The 25,694-nt window shown below is 33.6% G+C and overlaps 1 protein-coding gene across 16 annotated transcripts in view; it reads right to left on the minus strand.

The window, feature by feature from the left end:
* LOC135127974 (ankyrin-3-like) overlaps positions 1-25,694 on the minus strand; it is a 188,828-nt gene that overhangs the window by 143,265 nt on the left and 19,869 nt on the right. Inside the window, exons 1-2 of one of the 16 annotated variants that reach the window (XM_064054696.1) lie at positions 10,159-10,247; positions 9,694-9,836 (exon numbers count right to left, since the gene is read on the minus strand). The exons of 12 other annotated variants lie outside the window; for them this stretch is intronic. In XM_064054696.1, the coding sequence (XP_063910766.1) occupies positions 9,694-9,747 (54 nt within the window). In that variant the 5' untranslated portion in view covers positions 9,748-9,836; positions 10,159-10,247. Of the gene's footprint in view, positions 1-9,693; positions 10,024-10,067; positions 10,248-17,187; positions 17,332-25,694 lie in introns of those variants that run through there. 3 more of the 16 variants (XM_064054699.1, XM_064054700.1, XM_064054695.1) reach the window with 3 other exon arrangements.

Here is a 25,694-nt window from a genome sequence, read left to right on the forward strand (position 1 = left end):
TACCAAGAAATTTGGAAAACATTTGCCTTATTTTCCGTTATTTATCATTCATTCAAGTTTGCCGTAAATATTGTTAAAAAATGGCCACTGTGTCTAAATTTGCGTAATTTATCTAAAGTTCTTTGAAACAAATTCCTAGCTATAAAAATATCTGTGAACGAATTGGTATTTTTCTAAATAAATGTATTTAAAAATTTGTTTGTTGGAAGTTACATTGGCCAGTTTGTCTTAGAAGCATGGTTTGTTTTAACTCATACCCTTGAAAGTTTAACTAGACAATATCTCATGCTTGATATTGGCAAGTAAAGACGGGGAGAATAATTTGACAAAATAGTGATTCATAACTAGGCATTGAAGAAGGCCTATGGTAATAAATTTTGTAAAAAATGCCTAAAATGAAAACAACTTTAATAAATTCATGGATAAAATATTATCGTCATTTCAGCTGAAGAAAATGTTTTCTGCAAAACATGTGACAAAACGGTTAGTGTTTTTTATGAATTTATATCGTATATTTTTTATTACGACTGTTTTTGCATTGAAATAAAAAATAATAATTTTATTACTTCCCGAGCGTAAGCGATTCGCATCGAGAGCACGAAGACGTTTACGTCTGTCTGTCCGTTTGTCTGCCGTCTGTGCGGATTTTTATTAGACAGATAATCTCCGAAAGTACTGGGCCGATTGTTGTCAAATTTTGTATTTATATTAGGACAATCATGTAGATGCTAAGACGCTGATCAAAATATGTTTAATCGTCCCCACCATTAATGTGATGACGTCACTTCAAAAAAAATCAAAATTATATAACAAGATTTTGCAACTTAATTTTGAATCTGCAAAACCGAAAAGCTTTGAAATCTTGCAGATGTTTGAAGTTTATGATCGGCACGATAAGTTTTTAATCAAAACAAATTTACTTATCCCCTCCAAAAAAATGACGGGCAGCTCAAAATTCCGACTAAATCCTGTCTAAAATTTAGAAAATATGATGAGTTTGTACTTATGATTTATCATTTAATTCATATTTTTTAGATTTGCTTATACAGGTGACCCAAAAGAATTAATGACTGCATGAATTTATTTTAATTAGAAACTACAAAATCAAGTGCTTTGATATCCTGGAGATATTTTAAAGAGATCATAAGCATGGTAAATTTTTGATCAAAATATACATATTTGCTCTTCCTCCCCAAAAAATTGATGACGCCAGCTCAAAATTTTGCTGAACAAATCATATCTTAAATGTGCAAAGTATGATGAGTCTATACTTGTGATTTACTGCATTAATATTTGTTAAATTTGCTTATACAGGGTGTCTTCAAAAAATGAGTGAGTCAATTTATTTTATAGTTTAAATCAAGAATTGCAAAACTGATGACTCTCAAATCTTGCAGACGTTTTGAAGTTATTGTAAGCATGGTAAATTTTTAATCAAAATGTATCTATGTGTCAACCACAAAAAAATTGATGACGTCATTTCAAAATTTTGCCGAATAAATTCTATCTAAAATTTGCAAAACATGATCTTTGCTCTTTTTCTCTCGCATTGTGTATTATGTACGTATGTTTATAACGTCATAACAAATTTTTTATTGATGAAATTACCCCACTTTCTCGAAAAGGTGAGAATTCGCTCCTCTTTATTTAAAAATGTAAAATTTTCTCGGGGGCGCAAAATATCTTTTTTTTGATGTGAAAACCTTCTCGAAGGTCCCAACTGTGTTTTTTAAAAATAGGTAACTTTCTCGGGGGCCTCAAATGCATTTTTCTACGAATGTGAAACCTTCTTGAGGGTCCCAAGTGTCTTTTTTTTAATGTAAAACCTTCTCGAGGTCCCAAATGCATTTTTTTTTTAAATGTGAAACCTTCTTGGGGGTCCTGATTGTCTTTTTTAAATATGTAAAACCTTCTAGAGGGCGCCAAATGTTTTTTTATAATGTGGAACCTTCTCGGGGTTCCCAACTCTCTTTGTTAAAAATGTAAAACCTTCTCAGGGGCGCCAAAGGTCGGTTTGTTATGTAAAACCTTCTCGGGGGTCCCAACTGTCTTTTTTAAAAATGTAAAACTTTCTCGGGGGCGCCAAATGTCTTTTTTTAATGTGAAACCTCGGAGGTGCCAACTGGTTTTTTTTTTTTTAAATGTAAAACCTTCTCTGGGGCATTTTTTTATGTGACCCTTCTCGGGGTTCCCAACTCTCTTTTTACTTCCCGAGCGTAAGCAAAGGAAGTATTGTAATCGAGTCCGTCGGCCGACTCTCTACTTTTACGTTTTCTCAATCTTTCATGACCCCTAGAAGACGAAGAAATAGGTCTCCCATTTCCGTCTGTCTGTCCGTCTGTCCGTCTGTCCGTCTGTCCGTCTGTCCGTCCGTCTGTCCGTCTGTCCGTCTGTCCGTCTGTTGTCACGGATTTTTATTAGACAGATAATCTCCGAAAGTACTCGACCGATTGTTGTGAAATTTTGTACTTATATTAAGAATATCATGTAGATGGTAAAACGCTAACCAAAATTTGTCTAATCATCCCCACCACTAATGCGATGACGTCACTTCAAAATTGTACATAGTAAATGGGTTTTCAATTGTATAAAATAACATAGTCCTACACATGTAGTTTACAACTCCGAATCGACTTTTCACCCGAAACGTCCAGATTTTTGGAAAAAAAATCAAAATCATAAAACAACATTTTGAAATTTAATTTTTAATCTGCTAACCAGAATGCTTTGAAATGTTGCAGATGTTTTAAGGCTATAAAGAGCATCATAAATCTTTAGTCAAAAAATATTTGCTTATCCCCTCCAAAAACTTGATGACGTCAGCTCAAAAGTTTGTGGAATAAATCATATCTAAAATGTACAAAATATGATGAGTCTGTACTTGTGAACTATCACTCCATTAATATTTTTTGGATTTGCATATACAGGGTGACTCAAAAAAATTAATGAATGCGTAAATATATTTTATTGATTTAATCAGGAACTACAAAACCGAATGCTCTGAAATCTTGCAGATGTTTTAAGGTCATAAAGAGCATAATAAATGTTTAGTCAAAATATATTTGCTTATCCGCTCCAAAAACTTGATGACGTCAGCTCGAAAGTTTGCCGAATAAATCATATCTAAAATGTACAAAATATGATGAGCCTGTACTTGTCATTTATCACTCCATTCATATTTTTTGGATTTGCATATACAGAGTGACTCAAAAAAATTAATGAATGCGTAAATTTATTTTATTGATTTAATCAGGAACTACAAAACCGAATGCTTTGAAATCTTGCAGATGTTTTAAGGTTATAAAGAGCATAATAAATTTTTAGTCAAAATATATTTGGTTATCTTCTACAAAAAACTGATGACGTCAGCTCAAAAGTTTTCCGAATAAATCGTATCTAAAATGTACAAAATATGATGAGTCTGTACTTGTGATTTATCATTCCATTCATATTTTTGGATTTGCATATGCAGGGTGACTCAAAAAAATTAATGAAGGCGTGAATTTATTTTATCGATTTAATCAGGAATTACAAAACCGAATGCTTTGAAATCTTGGGAATATTTTAAAGTTATTATAAGCATGGTAAACTTTTGTTCAAAATGTATTTGTTCATCCCTCCTAAAAAAATTGATGACGTCACCCTTAAATTTTGCTGAATAAATCCTATCTAAAATGCAAAAAATATGATGAGTTTGTACTTGTGATTTATCATTCCATTCATATTTTTTAGATTTTCTTAAGAGGTGGTTCAAAAAAATTAATGAAGTCAATTTATTTTATTGATTAAATTAAAGGCAACACTTATTATTAGTATTACACCCCAACCAACCCAATTTGGTAGACACAAAATTTGTTAAAGGAAAAACTCGGTTGAAACATAAGGGTAGCACGCTTATTTACATCGACTTTAACATTACAGACCTGCATTTGTTTTATGCGTTCACTTGATTCCGCGAATGTGAAATAGACATGTTTATAATCAACCAATTGTGAATTTCACCGTCAAGAATTAAAATAAAACCCAATGTTTTATATAATAAGCGGAAGTCGAAGCAATAAAACCGACGGTCGTTTTGTTTACAGTTTCTGTGTTTGGCTCTCACGTATGCTGTTACGCCTGTCATCTTAAATTAACAATGTTTATACATACACGATTTTCAGTTGCCTGTGATACGTAGGTATACGTGAGTAAATTGTTTCGTTATTTTATTGATTATTACAAATCAATATTCAAACGACCCAATTCATTTTCCCGAAAATTTGAGAATATAATAATTTTATTCTTAGTATTACACTACATCTATCCCAACTGATATACGTGTCCTTGCAAAAATGTTGATGACGTCATCGCAATTTTTTTTTAAATTCCCACTACAAAAATGTAATGAGAAAAAAAACACAATAGGCATGCAGTCGTCAAGTTTCCGACAGCGAGGGAAGTACTGTCTAAACTCTTTAGACCAATTTTTTTAAAATGTAAACCTTCTCGGGGGTTCCAATTGTCTTATTTTTAAGAATGTGAACCTTCTCGGGGGTCCCAACTGTCTTTTTTAAAAATGAAAAACCTTCTCGGGGGTCCCAACTGTCTTTTACTTCCCGAGCGTAAGCAAAGGAAGTATTGTAATCGAGTCCGTCGGCCGACTCTCTACTTTTACGTTTTCTCGATCTTTCATGACCCCTAGAAGACGAAGAAATAGGTCTCCCATTTCCGTCTGTCTGTCCGTCTGTCCGTCTGTCCGTCCGTCTGTCCGTCTGTCCGTCTGTCCGTCCGTCTGTCCGTCTGTCCGTCCGTCTGTCCGTCTGTTGTCCCGGATTTTTATTAGACAGATAATCTCCGAAAGTACTCGACCGATTGTTGTGAAATTTTGTACTTATATTAAGAATATCATGTAGATGGTAAAACGCTAACCAAAATTTGTCTAATCATCCCCACCACTAATGCGATGACGTCACTTCAAAATTGTACATAGTAAATGGGTTTTCAATTGTATAAAATAACATAGTCCTACACATGTAGTTTACAACTCCGAATCGACTTTTCACCCGAAACGTCCAGATTTTTGGAAAAAAAATCAAAATTATAAAACAACATTTTGAAATTTAATTTTTAATCTGCTAACCAGAATGCTTTGAAATGTTGCAGATGTTTTAAGGCTATAAAGAGCATCATAAATCTTTAGTCAAAAAATATTTGCTTATCCCCTCCAAAAACTTGATGACGTCAGCTCAAAAGTTTGTGGAATAAATCATATCTAAAATGTACAAAATATGATGAGTCTGTACTTGTGATCTATCACTCCATTCATATTTTTTGGATTTGCATATACAGGGTGACTCAAAAAAATTAATGAATGCGTAAATTTATTTTACTGATTTACTCAGAAACTACAAAACCGAATGCTTTGAAATCTTGCAGATGTTTTAAGGTTCTAAAGAGCATAATAAATGTTTAGTCAAAATATATTTGCTTATCCCCTCCAAAAAATTGATGACGTCAGCTCGAAAGTTTGCCGAATAAATCCTATCTAAACTGTAAAAATATGATGAGTCTGTACTTGTAATTTATCACTCCATTCATATTTTTTGGATTTGCATATACAGGGTGACTCAAAAAAATTAATGAATGCGTAAATATATTTTATTGATTTAATCAGGAACTACAAAACCGAATGCTCTGAAATCTTGCAGATGTTTTAAGGTCATAAAGAGCATAATAAATGTCTAGTCAAAATATATTTGCTTATCCCCTCCAAAAACTTGATGACGTCAGCTCGAAAGTTTGCCGAATAAATCATATCTAAAATGTACAAAATATGATGAGTCTGTACTTGTCATTTATCACTCCATTTATATTTTTTGGATTTGCATATACAGAGTGACTCAAAAAAATTAATGAATGCGTAAATATATTTTATTGATTTAATCAGGAACTACAAAACCGAATTCTTTGAAATCCACTGCGAAAAAAAAAACATAATAGGCATGCAGTCGTCACGTTTCCGACAGCGAGGGAAGTACTGTCTAAACTCTTTAGACCAATTTTTTTAAAAATGTAAAACCTTCTCGGGGGTCCCAACTGTCTTTTTTAAAAATGTAAAACCTTCTCGGAAATCCCAACTGTCTTTTTTAAAAATGTAAAACCTTCTCGGGGGTCCCAACTGTCTTTTTTAAAAATGTAAAACCTTCTCCCCCGTTCCAACTGTCTTTTTTAAGAATGTGAAACCTTCTCGGGGATTCCAACTGTCTTTTTAAAAATGTAAAACCGTCTCGAGGATGCCAAAGGTGTTTTTTTTAATGTGAAATCTTCTCGGGGATTCCAACTGTCTTTTTTAAAAATGTAAAATTTTCTCAAAGGTCCCAACTGTCTTTTTTAAAAATGTAAAACCTTCTCCCCCGTTCCAACTGTCTTTTTTTAAGAATGTGAAACCTTCTCGGGGGTCCCATCTGTCTTTTTAAAAATGTGAAACTTTCTCGAGGATGCCAAAGGTCGTTTTTTTAATGTGAAACCTTCTCGGGGATTCCAACTGTCTTTTTTAAAAATGTAAAACCTTCTCGGGGGTCCCAACTGTCTTTTTTAAAAATGTAAAACCTTCTCGGAAATCCCAACTGTCTTTTTTAAAAATGTAAAACCTTCTCGGGGGTTCCAAAAGTCTTTTTTTTAAGACTGTGAAACCATCTCGGATGTACCCAACCGTCTTTTTTAAAAAAGTAAAACCTTCTCGAGGATGCCAAAGGTCTTTTTTTAATGTGAAACCTTCTCGGGGATTCCAACTGTCTTTTTTAAAAATGTAAAACCTTCTCGGGGGTCCCAACTGTCTTTTTTAAGAATGTTAAACCTTCTCGAGGATGCCAAAGGTGTTTTTTTTAATGTGAAATCTTTTCGGGGATTCCAACTGTCTTTTTTAAAAATGTAAAATTTTCTCAGGGGTCCCAACTGTCTTTTTTAAAAATGTAAAACCTTCTCCCCCGTTCCAACTGTCTTTTTTTAAGAATGTGAAACCTTCTCGGGGGTCCCATCTGTCTTTTTAAAAATGTGAAACTTTCTCGAGGATGCCAAAGGTCGTTTTTTTAATGTGAAACCTTCTCGGGGATTCCAACTGTCTTTTTTAAAAATGTAAAACCTTCTCGGGGGTCCCAACTGTCTTTTTTAAAAATGTAAAACCTTCTCGGAATCCCAACTGTCTTTTTTAAAAATGTAAAACCTTCTCGGGGGTTCCAACAGTCTTTTTTTTAAGAATGTGAAACCATCTCGGATGTACCCAACCGTCTTTTTAAAAAAGTAAAACCTTCTCGAGGATGCCAAAGGTCTTTTTTTAATGTGAAACCTTCTCGGGGATTCCAACTGTCTTTTTTAAAAATGTAAAACCTTCTCGGGGGTTCCAACAGTCTTTTTTTTAAGAATGTGAAACCATCTCGGATGTACCCAACCGTCTTTTTTAAAAAAGTAAAACCTTCTCGAGGATGCCAAAGGTGTTTTTTTTAATGTGAAATCTTCTCGGGGATTCCAACTGTCTTTTTTAAAAATGTAAAATTTTCTCAGGGGTCCCAACTGTCTTTTTTAAAAATGTAAAACCTTCTCCCCCGTTCCAACTGTCTTTTTTTAAGAATGTGAAACCTTCTCGGGGGCCCAATCTGTCTTTTTAAAAATGTAAAACCTTCTCGGGGGTGACAAATGTCTTTTTTAAAAATGTAAAATTTTCTCAGGGGTCCCAACTGTCTTTTTTAAAAATGTAAAACCTTCTCCCCCGTTCCAACTGTCTTTTTTTAAGAATGTGAAACCTTCTCGGGGGTCCCATCTGTCTTTTTAAAAATGTGAAACTTTCTCGAGGATGCCAAAGGTCGTTTTTTTAATGTGAAACCTTCTCGGGGATTCCAACTGTCTTTTTTAAAAATGTAAAACCTTCTCGGGGGTCCCAACTGTCTTTTTTAAAAATGTAAAACCTTCTCGGAATCCCAACTGTCTTTTTTAAAAATGTAAAACCTTCTCGGGGGTTCCAACAGTCTTTTTTTTAAGAATGTGAAGCCATCTCGGATGTACCCAACCGTCTTTTTTAAAAAAGTAAAACCTTCTCGAGGATGCCAAAGGTCTTTTTTTAATGTGAAACCTTCTCGGGGATTCCAACTGTCTTTTTTAAAAATGTAAAACCTTCTCGGGGGTTCCAACAGTCTTTTTTTTAAGAATGTGAAACCATCTCGGATGTACCCAACCGTCTTTTTTAAAAAAGTAAAACCTTCTCGAGGATGCCAAAGGTGTTTTTTTTAATGTGAAATCTTCTCGGGGATTCCAACTGTCTTTTTTAAAAATGTAAAATTTTCTCAGGGGTCCCAACTGTCTTTTTTAAAAATGTAAAACCTTCTCCCCCGTTCCAACTGTCTTTTTTTAAGAATGTGAAACCTTCTCGGGGGGCCCAAATGTCTTTTCTTTAAGAGATAGAAGTTCTCACGAAAAAGTAAAATTCCTCATAATCAAATTACATCATTTTTCAGAGGCAATATTTGTTAGACTGTACTTCGGAAGCGAGGGAAGTTCTGTCGAAATAACTTTGGACCAATTGTTTTTTTTTTGTGTAGGGAAAAACTCTAAACAGATTCGTACACCACAAGTACAGGAGTATATTGTTGTACAACATTTAATTAGTTTTAATATAAAATCTTTTGATGACGTCAACGAATTCTTAGTGGGTATGGTATGATTATTTAAATTTTGGTGAGCGTTTTACCATCTACACCATATTCTTAAAATACATCTAAAAATTTGACAACTATAAGTCGTAAGCAGGTAATATCACAATATCACAATTAAACAACAGACAGATGGAAACGGGTGACCTAATGTTTCATATTCTAGGAGCTATGAAACGTCGAGAAAACAGTTAATCAGCCAATCGTCAGACGCAGCTTCGTCTTGGGAGGTACAAATTGTAAAACGTTAAAGTGACGAAATACGTGGAGAGGTAATAATTAGACGATAAATGAAATGGCGCCAAATTTCCGCAATTGTAGAAAAATTTAGACATTAACCATAAAATAATGGGAATGAAACTGAAAATAAGAAAAGTAATTTTTTATTTGACCAGTTAATGGAAATTTTTTATTTCTTCGTCAAAGTTTCCGAATATACAGAGTTGTAAAATAGTTTAATTCGATAATATTAACGTATCAAGTCAAACTGAATAGCAGCGGAAGCCGCTGTTGATGATATCATTCCGGTTTTAGATTAGAAAAATAAAATAAAATAACAGGCATAAATACTCCATATAATAAAATTATAAATAGATAATGCATAAGTAAATTAGTTTTCTTGATAAAATCAACAATTATGTCACAGTCACGAACTAATTTTACCTTCCATGCAATGGGTATGATGTCATCCGAAAATATTTTTATCAAAAAGTCACAACTATTTATATTTGTGATTGTCAAAACGAACCTGCTACAGGGTGTTCCGAATCCAGCGACTGCTTTTTGTCAATCGCACCGGAAACTAACGTAAACTTTCGCATAAAAACCATCAAAAATTCACACTACGTTGTTTATTTTGAAAAGCCGCACTCAGCGTATCGGTTTATTTTTAATTTGTACGTTCTGTTTTCTCATCAATACAATAAAATCGCAAAGTTCATTGCGTAATTCCAGCCTATAATAGCTGCACAACAATAAAACGCAAGAAAAAACAAGAAACAAACATTACCCCCACGTCAATGCTGGTAATAGACGGGAATTTCTTCTTGATCAACTGTGACATTTCAGTCTTGTAAGCACTTAACACTAATTTTAAACAGGTGTAAAAGTACACATCAAGCCGCGCTGGCAGAAATAACCTCACATAATCACCTAAACGAAAGAAGGATGTATTTTTTCGATCCTCACCGAAAATCGGTTACAACAGAGTTACAGTTACCGGAAAACATCAATAATGTGACCTGATTATGATCGTTTGCGTTTACGCGTATTTATGTTTGGAAAAAACGCGCTCCCAGCTGGGTGGCACTGCAAAAATTATATTGTTTTAATTAGTTTAATTACACAGGAACGTTCTGAAACAATTTAGGGTGTAAAACTAACTGGAACTCTGTGTATGTGGCGTGGGGTTCAGAAGCACTCAACAAGCACGTTCGGGATCGCAAATTAATTAAAATTAATTGGATTTTCGCACTTAATTAAATTATTCCCGGAGAGATGACGGGACCGTGTTAGGACGCAATGCGAAGCGTGGAAGACTGGCGAAAACTCAAATATAATATATTTTTAGCGGTGTTTAAGTTCGTCTATTTCTAAACCAACACGAAAACTCGAGCACACTGTACGATTCTCTGACATCATAGCTACTGATAGACGCCGACGAAGTTTTTTCGGAGAAATTTAACTCATGATTGACTGATTTTTTCTTAATTAGAAATTCTTTACAAACATTTCAAAAATTTGGCAACGCGGTTTCCGCACGTGAAAATGGATAATTTTGTTGGTGGGAATTAATTTGAATGCCAAAACGCACCTGTTTCACCTAGTCGACACTTGTTTCCGGTGATTTTTTAATCTACAGTGTGTTCGAAAAAGCTGAAATAACCTAGATGGACGAAAAAACTCGTAAAGTAAATGTGAGTTATAAAACATTTTTTATTATAGCAGTAGGTCACAGTCACAGTGTAAGAAAAAATAAAGCGGACCACCCGCGACGGGATCGAAGCCTACGCTGTTAGAGGTAACCGCCCATAAAATTTTACCTATAGCTTCAGAGATGTGGACTAAATTTATTTCCATTCTATTTTACAAAAAAAAATTATCCATGTCAAATTTTTGTATGTAATAAAAAAGTAAATTTTTCATGTCATGTACATTTTTTTTATTATTCATTTTACGGTCACAAGTTGGCTGTGAAATTTCGTGATTTTTGCCGCCTCGTTGTGATGATTGATTCGTCATCGCGTATCACAAATGTCAATCGTGTCCCATGTTTCTTGATTTTCCAGTTGTTTGCGTTCTGATAGATAGGCAACCAATAATTTAGATCGCATGATAGATTGTTACCTACCTCATGGAAGCGGCAAATTCGTGCCAAAAATGTTTGAAGCCATTGTATACAGTTTACTTACTATTCAAACCAGTGCTCTAAATTTTGTCTTTTTGTTATATTTAACACAAACTGTAATATACGTAAAAGCTGAGTTTAATTAAGTATTTAGACACAAAGCTAGTTCTTTTTTTGAAAAATGGCCTTTTCTACATTATGCTGATTTAGTAATACTGAATATTGTTGTCCACAGGGCGATTAGACAATTTCATGTTATCTTGACGTTTCATAACTCCTAGAGTACGAAAAAAGTAATCTCCCGTTTCTATCTGTGTCTGTCAGTCTGCCTGTCTGTCTGGAGTCTGTGTTGATTTTTATTAGACACGTATTAACATATTATTAAATTTAGCTTCCACGGCACGTCAGTATCTTCACTAATAACCAAACCACGTACAACAAAATCTGAGAAATCCAGTTAATAAGGTATATGTGCATGAGTTAGATGTTCCAGATCAGAGGCTAAATTCTCCTCTGAATTACTAATTCACTATTGATCCAAGACGTTCTAAGCAATAATGAAATCAAACATCATAAAACCCTCTCTGTGACCTTTGCCTAATCAAATATTTCGCAATCAAATTATTCCCGCTACCCGGAGAAAATGGAGTTCCATCGAGGTTAATTTAGTTCTGAATCTTGGATTCGGGACGTTTCTTATTTTAAATCCATCTCACTCCCGTACACCGATTTAGCGTAATTGAAGTAAATCTAATGTCCGGAATAGGGCTTGGAGTTGCGTCATGCATCAACTTCTCTTTTAATGAAATTTCACCTTTTATTTTTAGAATGGTGACTTCTGGCATTTCACCCACCTTATATGACCTCACATTCCTCCACTGCCTGAAGTTAATAATCGGGTGTACTTAATAAAATAATTAAAGTTGTGGTGGAAAATGGGTTAGCGATCCGACATCGTTCACATTCCAGAAGAGATTAAAGCTCGATTCCAGGGAACGTTAAAGCGTATCGTTTATGTGGTGTGAAAGTGATAGTGAAAACAGTAACTACCGATTATTATACACACCATTTTTTGTTTATTTAACATTAAGAAATTTTTACAGAAAGATAAACATATTTTTTTAGTGGGAAAGCTTTGGTAACAGCTTTTTTAAATTTTGATTTGATCGTAATTAAATAAAGACGTTTTCTAGAAAATCAGGTTCTTAATTTGATGAATAAAAAATTGGTCGAAGGCTATAAGTACAATCCGACAAATCCAGTTTTTAAAAAAAGTTATAAAATTTGATTTCTCGATTTTTGGTTTGTGCTAACCACTGTAAAGTTAAAACCAGCGGCATAAATAACACCCTCTGCGCCGTACGTACAATGTAAAATATATTTAAAACACAGAACTAACGGAACAAAATGTCCCTCAGCACTAGGTAATAGCAATCTGAAGCTCAAGTGTTTATTTATGTTTATACATCGAAAGAATGTCACGTAGAAATTAGTTCAATTTGAATGAGTTTGTCGAAATCACAATCGAACAAAATGTTCTAAATATCATAATTCTTATTTGATTATTATAACGTTAGTACTATACTGTGCTATTGTTTTTGCGAAAATTTGAACGTTTAGCAAAAAAAAACTGAAAGCGGATTCGTATACTACAAGTATAGGAGTATATTTTTGTATAACATTAAAATCATTTTAAAATACGGTTCGTTGAGATGACGTCAGCAAATTTTGGTTAGTATTTAACCATCCACATGAAATTTCTAACACACATACAAAATTTGACAACAATCGGTCCAGCAGTTTCGGAGATTACGTGTCTAATAAAATTGGGTACAGACACCAGACAGACAAACAGATGGGGACTACTTTTTTCGTAGTGTAGGGGCCATGAAACGTCAAGAAAACATAAAAGTGGCAGTTCGTCCAATGGACTCGATTACTATACTTCCTTAGCTTACGCTCGGGAAGTAAAAATTCTTCGAAGTGATACGAAATAATTACAAATATTACAATAACAATTTATGATAGAGGAGTCGAGAAAATGGTGTCAAAATTACCATCACTAGAATTTTACACAGTGAATCTTGGCTCTGTTACAGAAAAAATAAAATCTGAACAATATGACGTACAGACTGCGAGAGTGGAATTTGTCTACAGAAGTGGGATAAAGTGTGTTTTAAAAATACCACAACCCACATAATATTTAAAACATATGTACATACAAGTAGAGAAAAACGAATAAATGGGTGTGGCTTGGTGTTACGGTTATATGTATTCTTTTCGGAAATTATGTTTATAAAATTTATTGTTCTAGAGATTACTAATGTGATTTGTTTTTTGTAAGTTAGTAAGTAAATCTTTTGAATTTAATCAATGAATCTGCTAATATCATTTTAGTTAGGAAAAGGAAAGAAAAGAAAATATTCTTCCTAAAACAAAAACTAATACGAGTGGAAGAAAATTTTGTACATAACCAAATTAGAAACTTTTGCCAGGAAGTACGAAAATCCATAGCCAAATATATTGTAGACTTGAGTAGGGCCCGCTAGTGGAAGGAATAGATGACAACAAAAGATTTCTTTTTCAGATGTGAAATAAAAAATGGAAATTTCTTTTACAATATCTAATTGCTGCAAAAATAATTCTTTTGAAAGTAAATTTATCGACGAGAATACCTAGGCTGTACTTGTCAACTCGTGAGCAGACTCTGATGACTCACCGTGCTGTTCTCAAATTATTTTACCTCTAGTGGTTTTCAGAGATTTAAAATAGGTGTTTATTGGATCCGAATATTTTGTGTTGGCACATTTTTGGAGTTCGATGACAATTCGATTACATAGCAAGTACTTTTTGAAGCTAATCTTATTCCAAATATAAGTAAAATATGTGGGCAAGGGTCAGTTGCGCGCCGCGGTCAGAAAAATTTCCAGATGGTCCTAATCTCTTTGTCTCTTTATCACTGTCATTAAGGGGTACATCTATATTAATCACTGGTCAACAGCTAAACTCTAACTTTTATTATAACAACCAATTATTATTTAATTCACAATTTTAAATGATATTATAAACGGCTAAATCCAAACTTAGCTCTCATTTAAAAGTAATCTTCAATATTATCCTTTGAAAAATAAAAAAATCGTACTATTAAGTAATAGGAAACTTTCTATAAGGTGTATTTTTTTGTGATCAAATTGCTACAAACTTCTTGGGAAACAATAAGAAAACTACGTTTAGTAAGTAGAAAACATATTATCATCATATAAAAAATTTAAAATTAACATATTCTTAAAAGTGCATTTTATGTATTCGCATCTTGATTTTTTCCCCAAAAATTATGACGACGTGAGTGACGGACGTAGAGAACGCTTCCATCTGGGCATTTTGTGGATACAAAAACGTTACCAAGATCGATGGAACACCTAAATGCTCGCAGAATACTGCGGGACCATCAAGCGAGAGATCTCCAATGAAATCTATAGGAGGCAACCGAAAAAACGTCGATCTTAGCTGTTTCTTTTGTTTTTTTCGTTTTTTAAACTACAATCGTTGTTTTTTTCTTAATTATGGTTGTTCTTTTGTTAATACATCACTTTTTGCCGTTAAATATACAAAAATTAAATTATTTTACCTGATTTTTTGTTTTTAACATCAAATATGCATTTTTATTTTTAATTGAGCTAAGTTGTAAGGTTTATGCCCTTTGTTACAAACACAGAGACAAATTAAACGAAAACATTACAATTATGTCAAAGTTAGAGAGAAAAAATTGAATTTTGTTGACCAGTGAATTAGAAAAAAGGAAAAAATTGTTGAGGAGGTATAACAATTTTTTTCTTTTTTCTGTGCTCAATCGAAAACAACTATAAAAAAATAAACATCATAGAATCGCTTGACAATCCTCACACTGACAAAGTAACGTATTTTAAAAGCTTCTGTTAAATATTCGTTAAGATTCCAAAGCATTCGTTTTTGCAATTTCAAAGTGAAGTCGTAAAATGTTGCAATGTAATTTGATTTTTTTCCAATATTTTTTTTTCGAAAATCTGGATATTTAGAATAAGAACTCACACGGATTTATAAACCACAAGTGCAGATGTATGTTGTTATATAAAATTTAAATAATATTTATTGGGCAACATTTTGTGGTGACGTAATTAATTTTTTGGGCGGGGATAAACACATAAATTTTGATTAATTTTTACCATGCTTACGATAACCTTAAAGCGTTTTCAACAATTCAGGGCATCCGGTTTGGCAGTTAGATACATATGTGGAAAAGAATTAATATGTAAGAAATTATTAATAAAAGTCAATGAAGAAAAACAGGAAAATTAAAAAACAGGATAAAAACAATAAAGTAACCGGAAACATGTTTCACAATTTGAACAGACACAAATGTATTAATTTTTATACATTTCATTGCGAAGTTTCGTCCTGTGTCATTTTCAAATTTTCAACATTCGTCCGTTTTTTCTATTGTTCAATGGATCAGATTGATTTGTTAATAAAAAAAAGTATCTAAAATCCACCCCTAATAAATTTATTAAATATAGATCCATTATTGTTAAAAAATCACTCTACTGTTTGGTTTAAAATATTTTCAAAAATTCTCGTTTCGAATTTAGAATATTCTGTAATCAAACTAGGAAATTTTCATCCGTGTCCATTTTATTCTATCTAAGCGTTTAGAAATTATGGAAACCCGCAGTGAAGAGGCGGAGCAGTCTAATACGCCTCTTCGCTGAGTAGCAACAATACTCTTGTGTGCAATAGTACCTTTCGACAATTAATTCGTAGATTCAAAAAAGAAACTTGGAAGAATTTCTGCCAATAGAAAGTACACATATTAACAAGAAGAGAAAAATATTAAATATCTATTTCTTTTTAGAGAGAGTGATTTGCCCACCAGAATAATTCTATTTGCAGAATAAATTAAGTACACCTCTTAACCAATAATAATAAATATACAATAGAAGAAAAATATTAAATTCCTTAAATAGCTGCACTTGGAAAATATAATATTTCAAAAGAATGAAACAACTGTTGGATCCATTTGCTTGCCTGACGTGCTCCACCTTAAGCCTAAGTAGACAAAAATTCTGATTAGCGATAAATTGCTCCTATTCCTGATTACCGAAATCAAATTATGACGACCATCCAAGTACTGTCTTGTAATGAAATAATGTTACTTTTGATAAACATAGATTACGTAACAGCCATGACAACACTTTCAAACGTGAAACTAATGAGTCATGTTCCTATGACTGAAATAAATTTCCCTCATTGTTAAAAAAATCCATAATGGATTGGGTTATGTAACCTGTAAACGTGGGGTTTTCCTCAAGGAACAATTAATCAATTTATAAAAGTACATAACCGGGGACTTCACCCATTTTTTTGTCAAAGTGAACTAGCACGATCGGTTTATTACGTTCTCATGCGTCTGAGATTCATGAAATAAGATATGGTTTTTCCCAATAAAGCTAAAGAAGTTTCCACCCGACTTTTCCTGTCTTTTAAAATTTTTCTACAAGATGAAGCCCTGCCGCCATGTTGTAATTTGAAAACGAAGTCGGTTTAAACCATCTTATGTAACTTAAATTTCTCGCAAAAAATACAGAGGTGCTTAATCATTATAACACCAGCGCCTATATATTTCCAGTAACAGTCAGTGTACCTATTAAAAATATATAGGTAAATTTTTTGACTATTTGTTATTTCATATTGCTATCTAAGTATATATTATACACCATATGATTCAACAAATTTCACATAATATTAGAGCTGTGTTTAAAGCACCCAAGTTCCCTTGATCAATTTTTTTTTTAGACCACTAAATCACATGGTGTTTACGCAATGAATTTGTCAAAAAGTAGCCTATTTGCAACGGCTATAAAATTTATTTAAACCGTTCTAAATTCGTAAAAAGCTCATAAATCACAAAATGGCTAGAGCGTTTTGATCCATTAAAATTTAGAACAATAAAAGTAGCGTGCTAAAAGAAAGCAATTCCAGCGAAACAATTCCCGTTTTAAATTTTTGATTACGCAATAACTTGATGGAGCCTCGCATACTCTAGCCACGTCCGAGACCCCATACAAAATTCAGCGACTCCATCATCTCTAACAACACAAGAAAAATAGCCTTAGTACTCACAGAAATGGGACTTTTGTTGGTATCATTCATCGCAATGACGCCGTTCATCTCGCGCCTTTCATCCTTCCGTTCTGCTCCTATCTTCCCGTTGAATTACCGAGACAAAGTCGCGTACAAACTAATCTCGACAGCATCGTTCAGAAGAAGCACAGATTTCAGGAAGTTTGGATAACCAGAGAATGTTTTACTTCGCAGGATAAAAGTGGACTGAACGAAAGACTCATCCGCAGTCCTGGTCCTAACCTAAAAATCGACATAGTTTGGCCGCATTGCGTCTCCCGTTATTTGCCCGTTTTCAAGCAACTGGAAAACATGCAAGCGATTGATTGGCCGGAGCACATGGAAACCACGCCCCGCCTCAAGGTCAGCAGGAAGCGGCCCAGGATAATCGATGGTGATGACTGTGAAAGTTCTGCTGCAAACGATTCCGGGCGAAGAACGGCGCTCATGGAAGTGGTGAGGGTTTTAAAGGGATGACTATTATAATTTTCGACCGAGATGGATGACAGGTGGGAAGGGGCCGGCATTGTTGCGGGAATGTAAATAGGGTATTTCCAGTTTTTGGCAGTATGGGGCAAATATATTAAAATTTTCATCTATATTCAAGAGCGGTGACTTTTGACCTTTTTAAAAAATAGAATACAATTTCGCAACAAATTATAGTTTCATAGGGTTCGTGAACATTATTTATTTCAAGTATTAAATCTTTGTGGTTCGAATTGTCATCGATCTGAACTGGAGAATTGAGAAATAGCTTGCTTGTTGAATATTCATCCTGATAATGAGCAAAGCAAATATTTCAAGGTTAGAAAGTCCTGATTGTAAGGTTATTTATATGCATAGGTGTATTGTTGGTTGCCAGTACAGGAAGCTTTATTGTTGCTTGTTACGTGTTACGGTGTCACGTAAACACGACCATTGTTGAATACATTCGCTTTGTTAATTTTAGAGTAACTTGGGTCGACTTGTATCCAATTAAGGCATACAATACAAAAGGGGTGTTTAATTTCATGTTATACAGTATGTTTTGCTTTCCTGAAAATATTTTCAAGTTTCCGTTGTATAAGAGAGAATGCGAACACATCTGATAAGACACCACAAAGCAACTAAAATTAAAGTTTTGCCTGACAGAGGAAAAAGTTTTTGTTTTATTAGGGATACCTTCGGTTAAAAATAATGTATAGGACTTTGGGTGCAGTGCGGTAATGATCGCAGTTGCAGAGAGAAAAGTCCGCAGACTCAAGTACAGAACTGGTGACGCCAATATTCCAACTTAGTTAACCTTGAATCTTTGAGCATTTTTTCATATGCAAAGCTTTTACGGTAAAACTTTGCTTTACATTTGATTGTACATCATAAAGTTGGTGGTTTTGTTCATCAAACGCTGTGCTTTCGCTTTGGAGCTGGGACTTTCATTCACCCTCCAGCCAGGTTAATCTACCTGAAGTTTGCGAGAAAGCTCAAATTATCACGTACAACAACGGAATCACCGCATTAAAAGCAAGAATCATAATATGGTCCGTAATTGAAGCTACTTACTAGTAAGTGTTATAATTTACATAGAAGTCATCACGAAAGTAGAGAGAAAATGACAAATTTTAGTGGGGTGAATATAACCTCACTCTGTCTAAAAAGGAGATCATTCAAACCGATTTTAAAAGACCCTGGTAACCATATAATACCAAATCCATTGTAAAGGTATTTCACTGACCAATATTAACCGAAAGCGGAGGCGAATTTATATTACAACCGATAAATCAGGAGAAGAAGTAGCAATTTGCATTTAGTTGGGGTTTGTGAAGTAAAAATAAACCAAAAGATCGGCAAATGAATGTAGTTTATCACGTAAAAATTATTCATCACGAACATCCACTCAGGTTTCATCAACAATTCTTTAGAAGAAAATTGATTCATGAAGGAAAAGTACGCGGCGAAGGCAAGGGTAGAAAAATCAGACAAGTCAACTCAGAAAAAATATGTTATTTGAATCTTTACTGGGAATCTCCAAAGGGAAAGAAAATCACTGTAACAGACTGAAGTTTCTAAAAGTTTATTTGGCTGCCGTTTTGTCTCCACAAATATCCTCCTTGTATATGTTTTTCCGAATTTTTGGAAAAAACTTTATTATAGATTTTTTGTTATCCACCTCAGATACTTCTGGCATCAAGTGTCTGAGGTATCAAGAAGATCAAACTGAGAGAGATTTAGATTTGTATACCTTAAATAATACACGGCTTTTATAAATGATTCTAAGGGCGCAGTAGGCCATGGATTTAAAAATCCCGCTTCGCTGAAATTATGCCCGTGATTATGCATCATTATGACAGTTCTCACTTGTCACATTAATGTCTAGTTTCATTTGTAACCTGTCACATAAAGTCGTCGTTTTTATTGTTTTAATGTTTTTCAAGTGGGATTTACAGTCATTCTCGTTTATCGAAGCTCAAAACAACAAAATAGTCATTTTCAGAACTCTTGGTGGTTGCGTACGAAAATTTTGTTTTTGTACAAGGAAGCGAAGACTGTGAAAATGGTTTATTCTGTTGAACAAGGCACTTGCTATCGCAATGGGACTTCGTAAACAAAGAGTGGATGTATTCTGTAACCGCTTCTAAGCAAGAATATCTGGTCAAATACCGTGATTTAATACTTCAAGAAACATCGTTAAAGGCCCACATTAGAGATGTTGAAAACTGAAGACGATACTCTTGTATGGTATGAAAATCTTTTAAGATGAAGAAAATGAGATGAATATGACTGCTTAGAAACTACTATGGCGTCCACATTTATTTTTTTGTAAAAATCTTGAGAACTCGGAATTTGCTTTCAGTTCGGTTGTTTATTACCACAAATGTTTTTGTTACTTGTATTTAATATTTTTCTGCCAATTTTTGTTAAACAAACTGAACAAAAAGGTTTTTGAATTTTTTTTTATTGTTCTCCACTGCGTAACAAACCGTAACGAAACAAATTGTAACAAATCCATTCGTTTCAATCTAAACGCAATAAATTCTTTATTTTTGTCTAAATAATTATTATAATTGACACTACATTAAAAAATTGGTCCAAGGTTACTTCGACAGAACTTCCCTCGCCCTTGAAGTACAATGCAACAAATTCCATTTGTTTGAAAAATTATAGAAAATTTGTGGTTTCTGATAACCTTTATAGGTATGGTAAAAACCAGTGGCGTAAATGACACGTCGAACTCCCTCGTCCGCAGATATACAAGCAATATGAAATAGATTCAAAGTAAATAACCAAAGGAAAAGACTGTATTATTATGAGTGTACATGCTTAACTTCAATTGTTTATGTTTATGCATCGAAAGAATGTCACGGAGAAATTTATTTAATTTGAATGGAATAAAATGTTTTGAATATAATTATTGTTATTCTTATTTGATCATAATTGAATGAAAACGTGGGTATGCTCCCATTTTCTAGAAAATGAGGTTCTTAATTTGATCAATAAAAAAATTGGTCGAAGGTTATAAATTTGTGCAATCCGACAAATCCAGCTATTTAAAATAATTATAAACTATGATTTTACGATTTTCGTTTTGTTATAACCGCTGTAAAGTAAAAACCGGTGGCATCTTCAGCACTAGGTAATAGTAATCTGAAGCTCAAGTGTTTATTTATGTTTATATATCTCAAAACGGGATTAAAATTATTAATTAAACCACAATTGAACAAAATGTTCTGAATATTATATATAATCCTTAATTTGTCATTATTATATAAAGACGTGCGTATTTTTCACATTTTCGAGAAAATGGGGTGACTCATCCTTAATTTGACCAATAAAAAAAAATAAAATTTGTGTGACGTCATCAACAGGGATAATTCTAGTCACAGCACAAAAGAATAGTAGTCCCAGCGTTATACCAATGCAAGAAGAAAAAATAAAAGGGCCAAGTTCGGCAGTACCGCAAGTCGCCTTACTCTCCGATACAGCCACTGCGCCACGGGGACGTACAAACCGTATTGGGAATAAAACGTTATTATACCTTGCAAATGTTTTTGGGAAAATTTGAACGTTTAGCGAAAAAAACCGAAAGCGGATTCGTGCACTGCAAGTATTTGAGTATATTTTTGTGTAACGTTCAAATCATTTTACAATACCATTCATGGAAATGACGTCATCAAATTGTTGATGGTGATGATTAGCCAAATTTTGGATACAGACAGACAGACACAGACAGGCAGACGGAAACGGAAGACCAGTTTTTTCGTACTGTAGAGGTCATGAAACGTCGAGAAAACATAAAAGTGGCCATTCGTCTGATGGACTCGATTACAATACTTCTTTCGCTTACGCTCGGGAAGTAATAAAAATTAATTAACACTTGACTTTTTTTTATATTTATTAAAACATTTTACTCAAAATTGCAATGTGTCGCCAATAACAAATATTCACTGGTATGGAAACAAAATTTCATTATTACTACATATATTTGAAAAGAAATCATAATTCATACTAAATCTGAATTATTCTAATGCGAATAAAAACATGGTCGAAGGATTTCCTTCGCCCCTGAAGTCCAACAAGCGCTTGTTTCAAAAATTATAAAATTGGACTTTGCAAAATTTTATGAAAACTCACTTGTTTATTTTTGGTCTGGTGCGGCCTGCGCGGAAATCGGGTGAACGCTCAAATCTATGTTTGTTTCGAATAAGTTTTCCAATGGGATAATGTTCCGATGTGCATTTCAGCAAGGACGCTTATGTGAATTCCGACATTTTAACGACAGGGCCGTAGAAATCGTTACACATCAATGTTCTTATACTGATATAAAATGTGATGACGCAGTTTGAAATTTATTGCGAAAATTTAGATGCTTAGGATAAGAACTCAAGGCGGATGCATATACCACAAGTTTAGGAGTATGTCATTTTAAAATTAAATGGCATTTATTAAAAAAAATTGAAGGGACGTCATCAAATTATTCCAGCAGTTTCGGAGATTATGTGTCTAATAAAATCGACACAGGCAGACGACATACAGACGAAAACGTGCTTATTTAGCTAAGAGATTGCGGTGGATGACACTAGAACAATTAGCTGGTTTAAAAGGAACAAAAAGGAAAATCTCAATCGCTTCACTCTGACACCTGTCATTGGTTAATTTTCATTTTCGCTACAATTGAAAAGAAACTCATTCGTATTGAATCTGAACTGTTGTAATGTAGTACAGCAAAATAAATGTTTGTAAATAACTAAGTGAGCATTAATTTAATCGGATTATAGAGCTTACTTAAATTCGTTAATTTTTAGTGAGAAAGATTGATTAAGAATAGTCCGTGTAATGTCAAATGCAAAGAAAATCAATTCAAACCACAGACATACACCTCTAATAACAAATCAGTAAATAAATAATACGGAGACTCAATCATGACATATTTAGACTTTTTGTTTACACCGTTGCCATGGAAACCACGCCTCTAGTCGCTGTGTTTGGCTGGAATCGGGTCACATTTAAACCAGTCATCGCTAGCAGTAATTCAACTACGGGAGTTCATTTTCATTCTGCGCGAGTGAAATTGTTTGATTTTAATAAAAATAATGATTTCAGTTGAATATTTAATAAGAAATCGTCCTCTGTATAGTATATATATAAATTTGTAGTAAAAAATTTAGGGAGAGTCACCTCCGATTTATTAATAAAAAAAGTATCCATGGCAAAACGAAAGACTTCCATAAATATTTTGTTTTGTGTGTGTCGTCTGCAATGAGTTAAAACTAAAGGTATGTGGCTCGTACTTTCTTACTTTTAGTGAATGCATTTTTGTATTTATTTCCGTCACACAATTTCGTCTAACAGCCTGTTTTATATCTTCATATTTAACTCATCAATCAAATTTTGTCCCCCCCGTTTCAAAAGGTCACGAGTCGCTACCGCATCTAGTTATGAAAAAAAAAACATTGTCAGGTGTGAAGAGTGGGCAAACCCCAGCCATTGTTATTCAGCGCTTGTTCGCCAACACACAAAACATTGTGCCAATGGGTAACTTCGTGTAAATCTAATTTTCTGGAAAGCAAATTAATTTAAGCGAGTCGACCAGTGCAGACAGTCGAGTGCTAGGTGAAAATTTGTTGTTTAGTAATTCAATTGTGACAATGTGGCTTTTTATAAAAAAAAAGAAAAAAAAGCTTGTCTTGGTCAACGTTTGCTGCTATATGTAATACAACTTGCCTGCACGGACAAATTAAATGTAACAAAAAAAGACCAATTTTATGTTGACAAAAATTATAATCAGACTTAGTAACAACTGTAGTAGTTTCACGATGGAAAAAGTATCTCTGATAAAGTAGCAGGAAGTTGCTATGAACTTGTCTTTGAAAGTATTTATTCTTAATAACGCTTCTTTTTATAAATTTATAAAATTTCATGCTGTTGTGTAAGGGAAATAAAGTGAGACTGTCAACATTTGCGTTCTGTGTCCTTCTGCGCTCGTCTTATTTATACTATTTTACACATTTGTTTATTTAGTTTATCGTAATAACTTAAACACATGAAATTAATTCAGTAGGTTTTAATTTTAATCTGTAAAATGTCTTTACATTGTCTAAACAAAGCAGTGTTGCACATTTTGTGGTATTGTCTTATTTATCTTACGTTAATTACATTTGGACCCCTTTGAATATGTTTATATAGTAGGGTTGGCCATGAAAATCTAGTGAGTTTGTTGGTATTCGATGCAGAAGAATAAAAATTCCCTGAACTTTTTTCGTTAGGTTATATTTTATTAAATTAAAGGTAGAAAAGTATGCCAGAAATATAAACATTGTTGCCGATACTTTCAGTTTTCAGTAGCAATGACCAAGTTAACGGTATCCATTTCTTAGAAAGCATAAAACGTTACGCTATTTAAAACAGTTATTCGGCTTTTTGTAAGTGTTTATTTCATATGTAAGGAACAAACACTAAAATTTCACTTAAACATTGTTTTTATATGAATGGGGGTTCGGCATACGACGATTGTCGCATGCCAAATTTAGCATCTCATCTTTGATTCTCAATCATCAGTTCGTTCTGCTCGCCTACTCTTCTTAGAAATGGAAATTTCGACCTTTGTGAACAGCCTATTTCCATTTCTTCCAACTTACTAAAAGGCTTGGTAAAAGACAACAAGCTTGCTCTAGTGCTTTGATGGGTTTAGCGCTTCTGAAACATTTTTCCGGCCTTAAATTGAATGATTTATCTATATAGCTATTACTAATGCTTACGTAAGTGCTCTTTATTTGCTTTTACTAAGTACTTCCAAACGCTTATTAATAAGAACGTTACTATACGCCTTCTCCAGGTCCATGAAGAGTTACAAAAAAAATTGAAAATGCTTCAAATTTGGTGCAAAGTAACAACGTGGATGATCTAACTAAAATTATACTTATTTTGTTGTACGTCAGGTAGTTTTTCACATACTACCTTGGTAAATTTAGAACGAAAGATGCGTAAAAATATCACCCCCCGACAAGCTACAATTCACTCCATTTCCATTATTTCGCTATGAAAATCTGTATCATCACCGTCATTTTCAAATTCAGATTCTGAATCAGATACACCTAGCGAAATAATGAAAGGAGGTATAGATTCGTACGAAAGAGTTTCCATATTTTTTTCCCAATCTGCCAAAATAAGTTTTTCACAATGTTTATAAAAATTTTGCCACATGCTTGGAGTACATTTAGAAAGTGCCTCAAGCCATAAATTCTCCACCCTATTTTTTAAAGAAGGTTGAGAATTTACATGTTTGTTGTAATAGTTCTTACAAAATCCCCACGCCATTTCAATTCGATTATATTGACAATGATACGGAGGTAATATAAGAACTTCATGGCCACTTTCTCTTAATGTCTCGTCTACCAAATATCTTTTTTTTCTATTGTTTCTGAAAAATGTTTGTCAAATTCAACACTATGTTTAAAGAGCCATTCCTGCATTTCACATTTTTTACTAGAAAAAGTGGGTGGTTTATCCAACTGACCCGAATGATACGGTGCATTGTCTAAAACCACCACACATTTTTGGTTCAACTTTGCCAAAGCAGGGATGAGCTGATTAACCACCCAATTTTGAAAAATTGTCCCGTCCATCGTTTTATGATAGTCTCTATCGTTATTTTTTGAATTTAAAAAATTGTTACAACCATCTAAGAACCCCGTTGAACAACCCACGTGGAGAATAGTAAACCTTGATCCTTCACTTTTAATTTTGGTGAGATTGCTTTTTAGATCAGTATCGTGCACCCAGCGACGAATGGACGAACCATTTTGATAGATCCATATTTCATCCAAATACACGAAAGGCAAATTTTCACAAGAATTTAGAAACTGTAAATATGTTCTCAAAAAAGTAATTTTGGCTGCAAGGACATGTTTTTGTTCAGATAGAATTTTGCGACCATTTACTTCCCTGTGTTTATAACCCATTGACTTAAGGATTTTGTATAATGTGGTTCTCCCCCCTTTAAATTCCAGCTGTTCCCTAGAATATGCCAAAAG

Source organism: Zophobas morio, unplaced genomic scaffold (assembly GCF_036711695.1).
Source record: "Zophobas morio isolate AGI-343-1 ecotype UQ-CSIRO unplaced genomic scaffold, CSIRO_AGI_Zmor_V1 ptg000012l, whole genome shotgun sequence".
NCBI lineage: Eukaryota > Metazoa > Arthropoda > Insecta > Coleoptera > Tenebrionidae > Zophobas > Zophobas morio.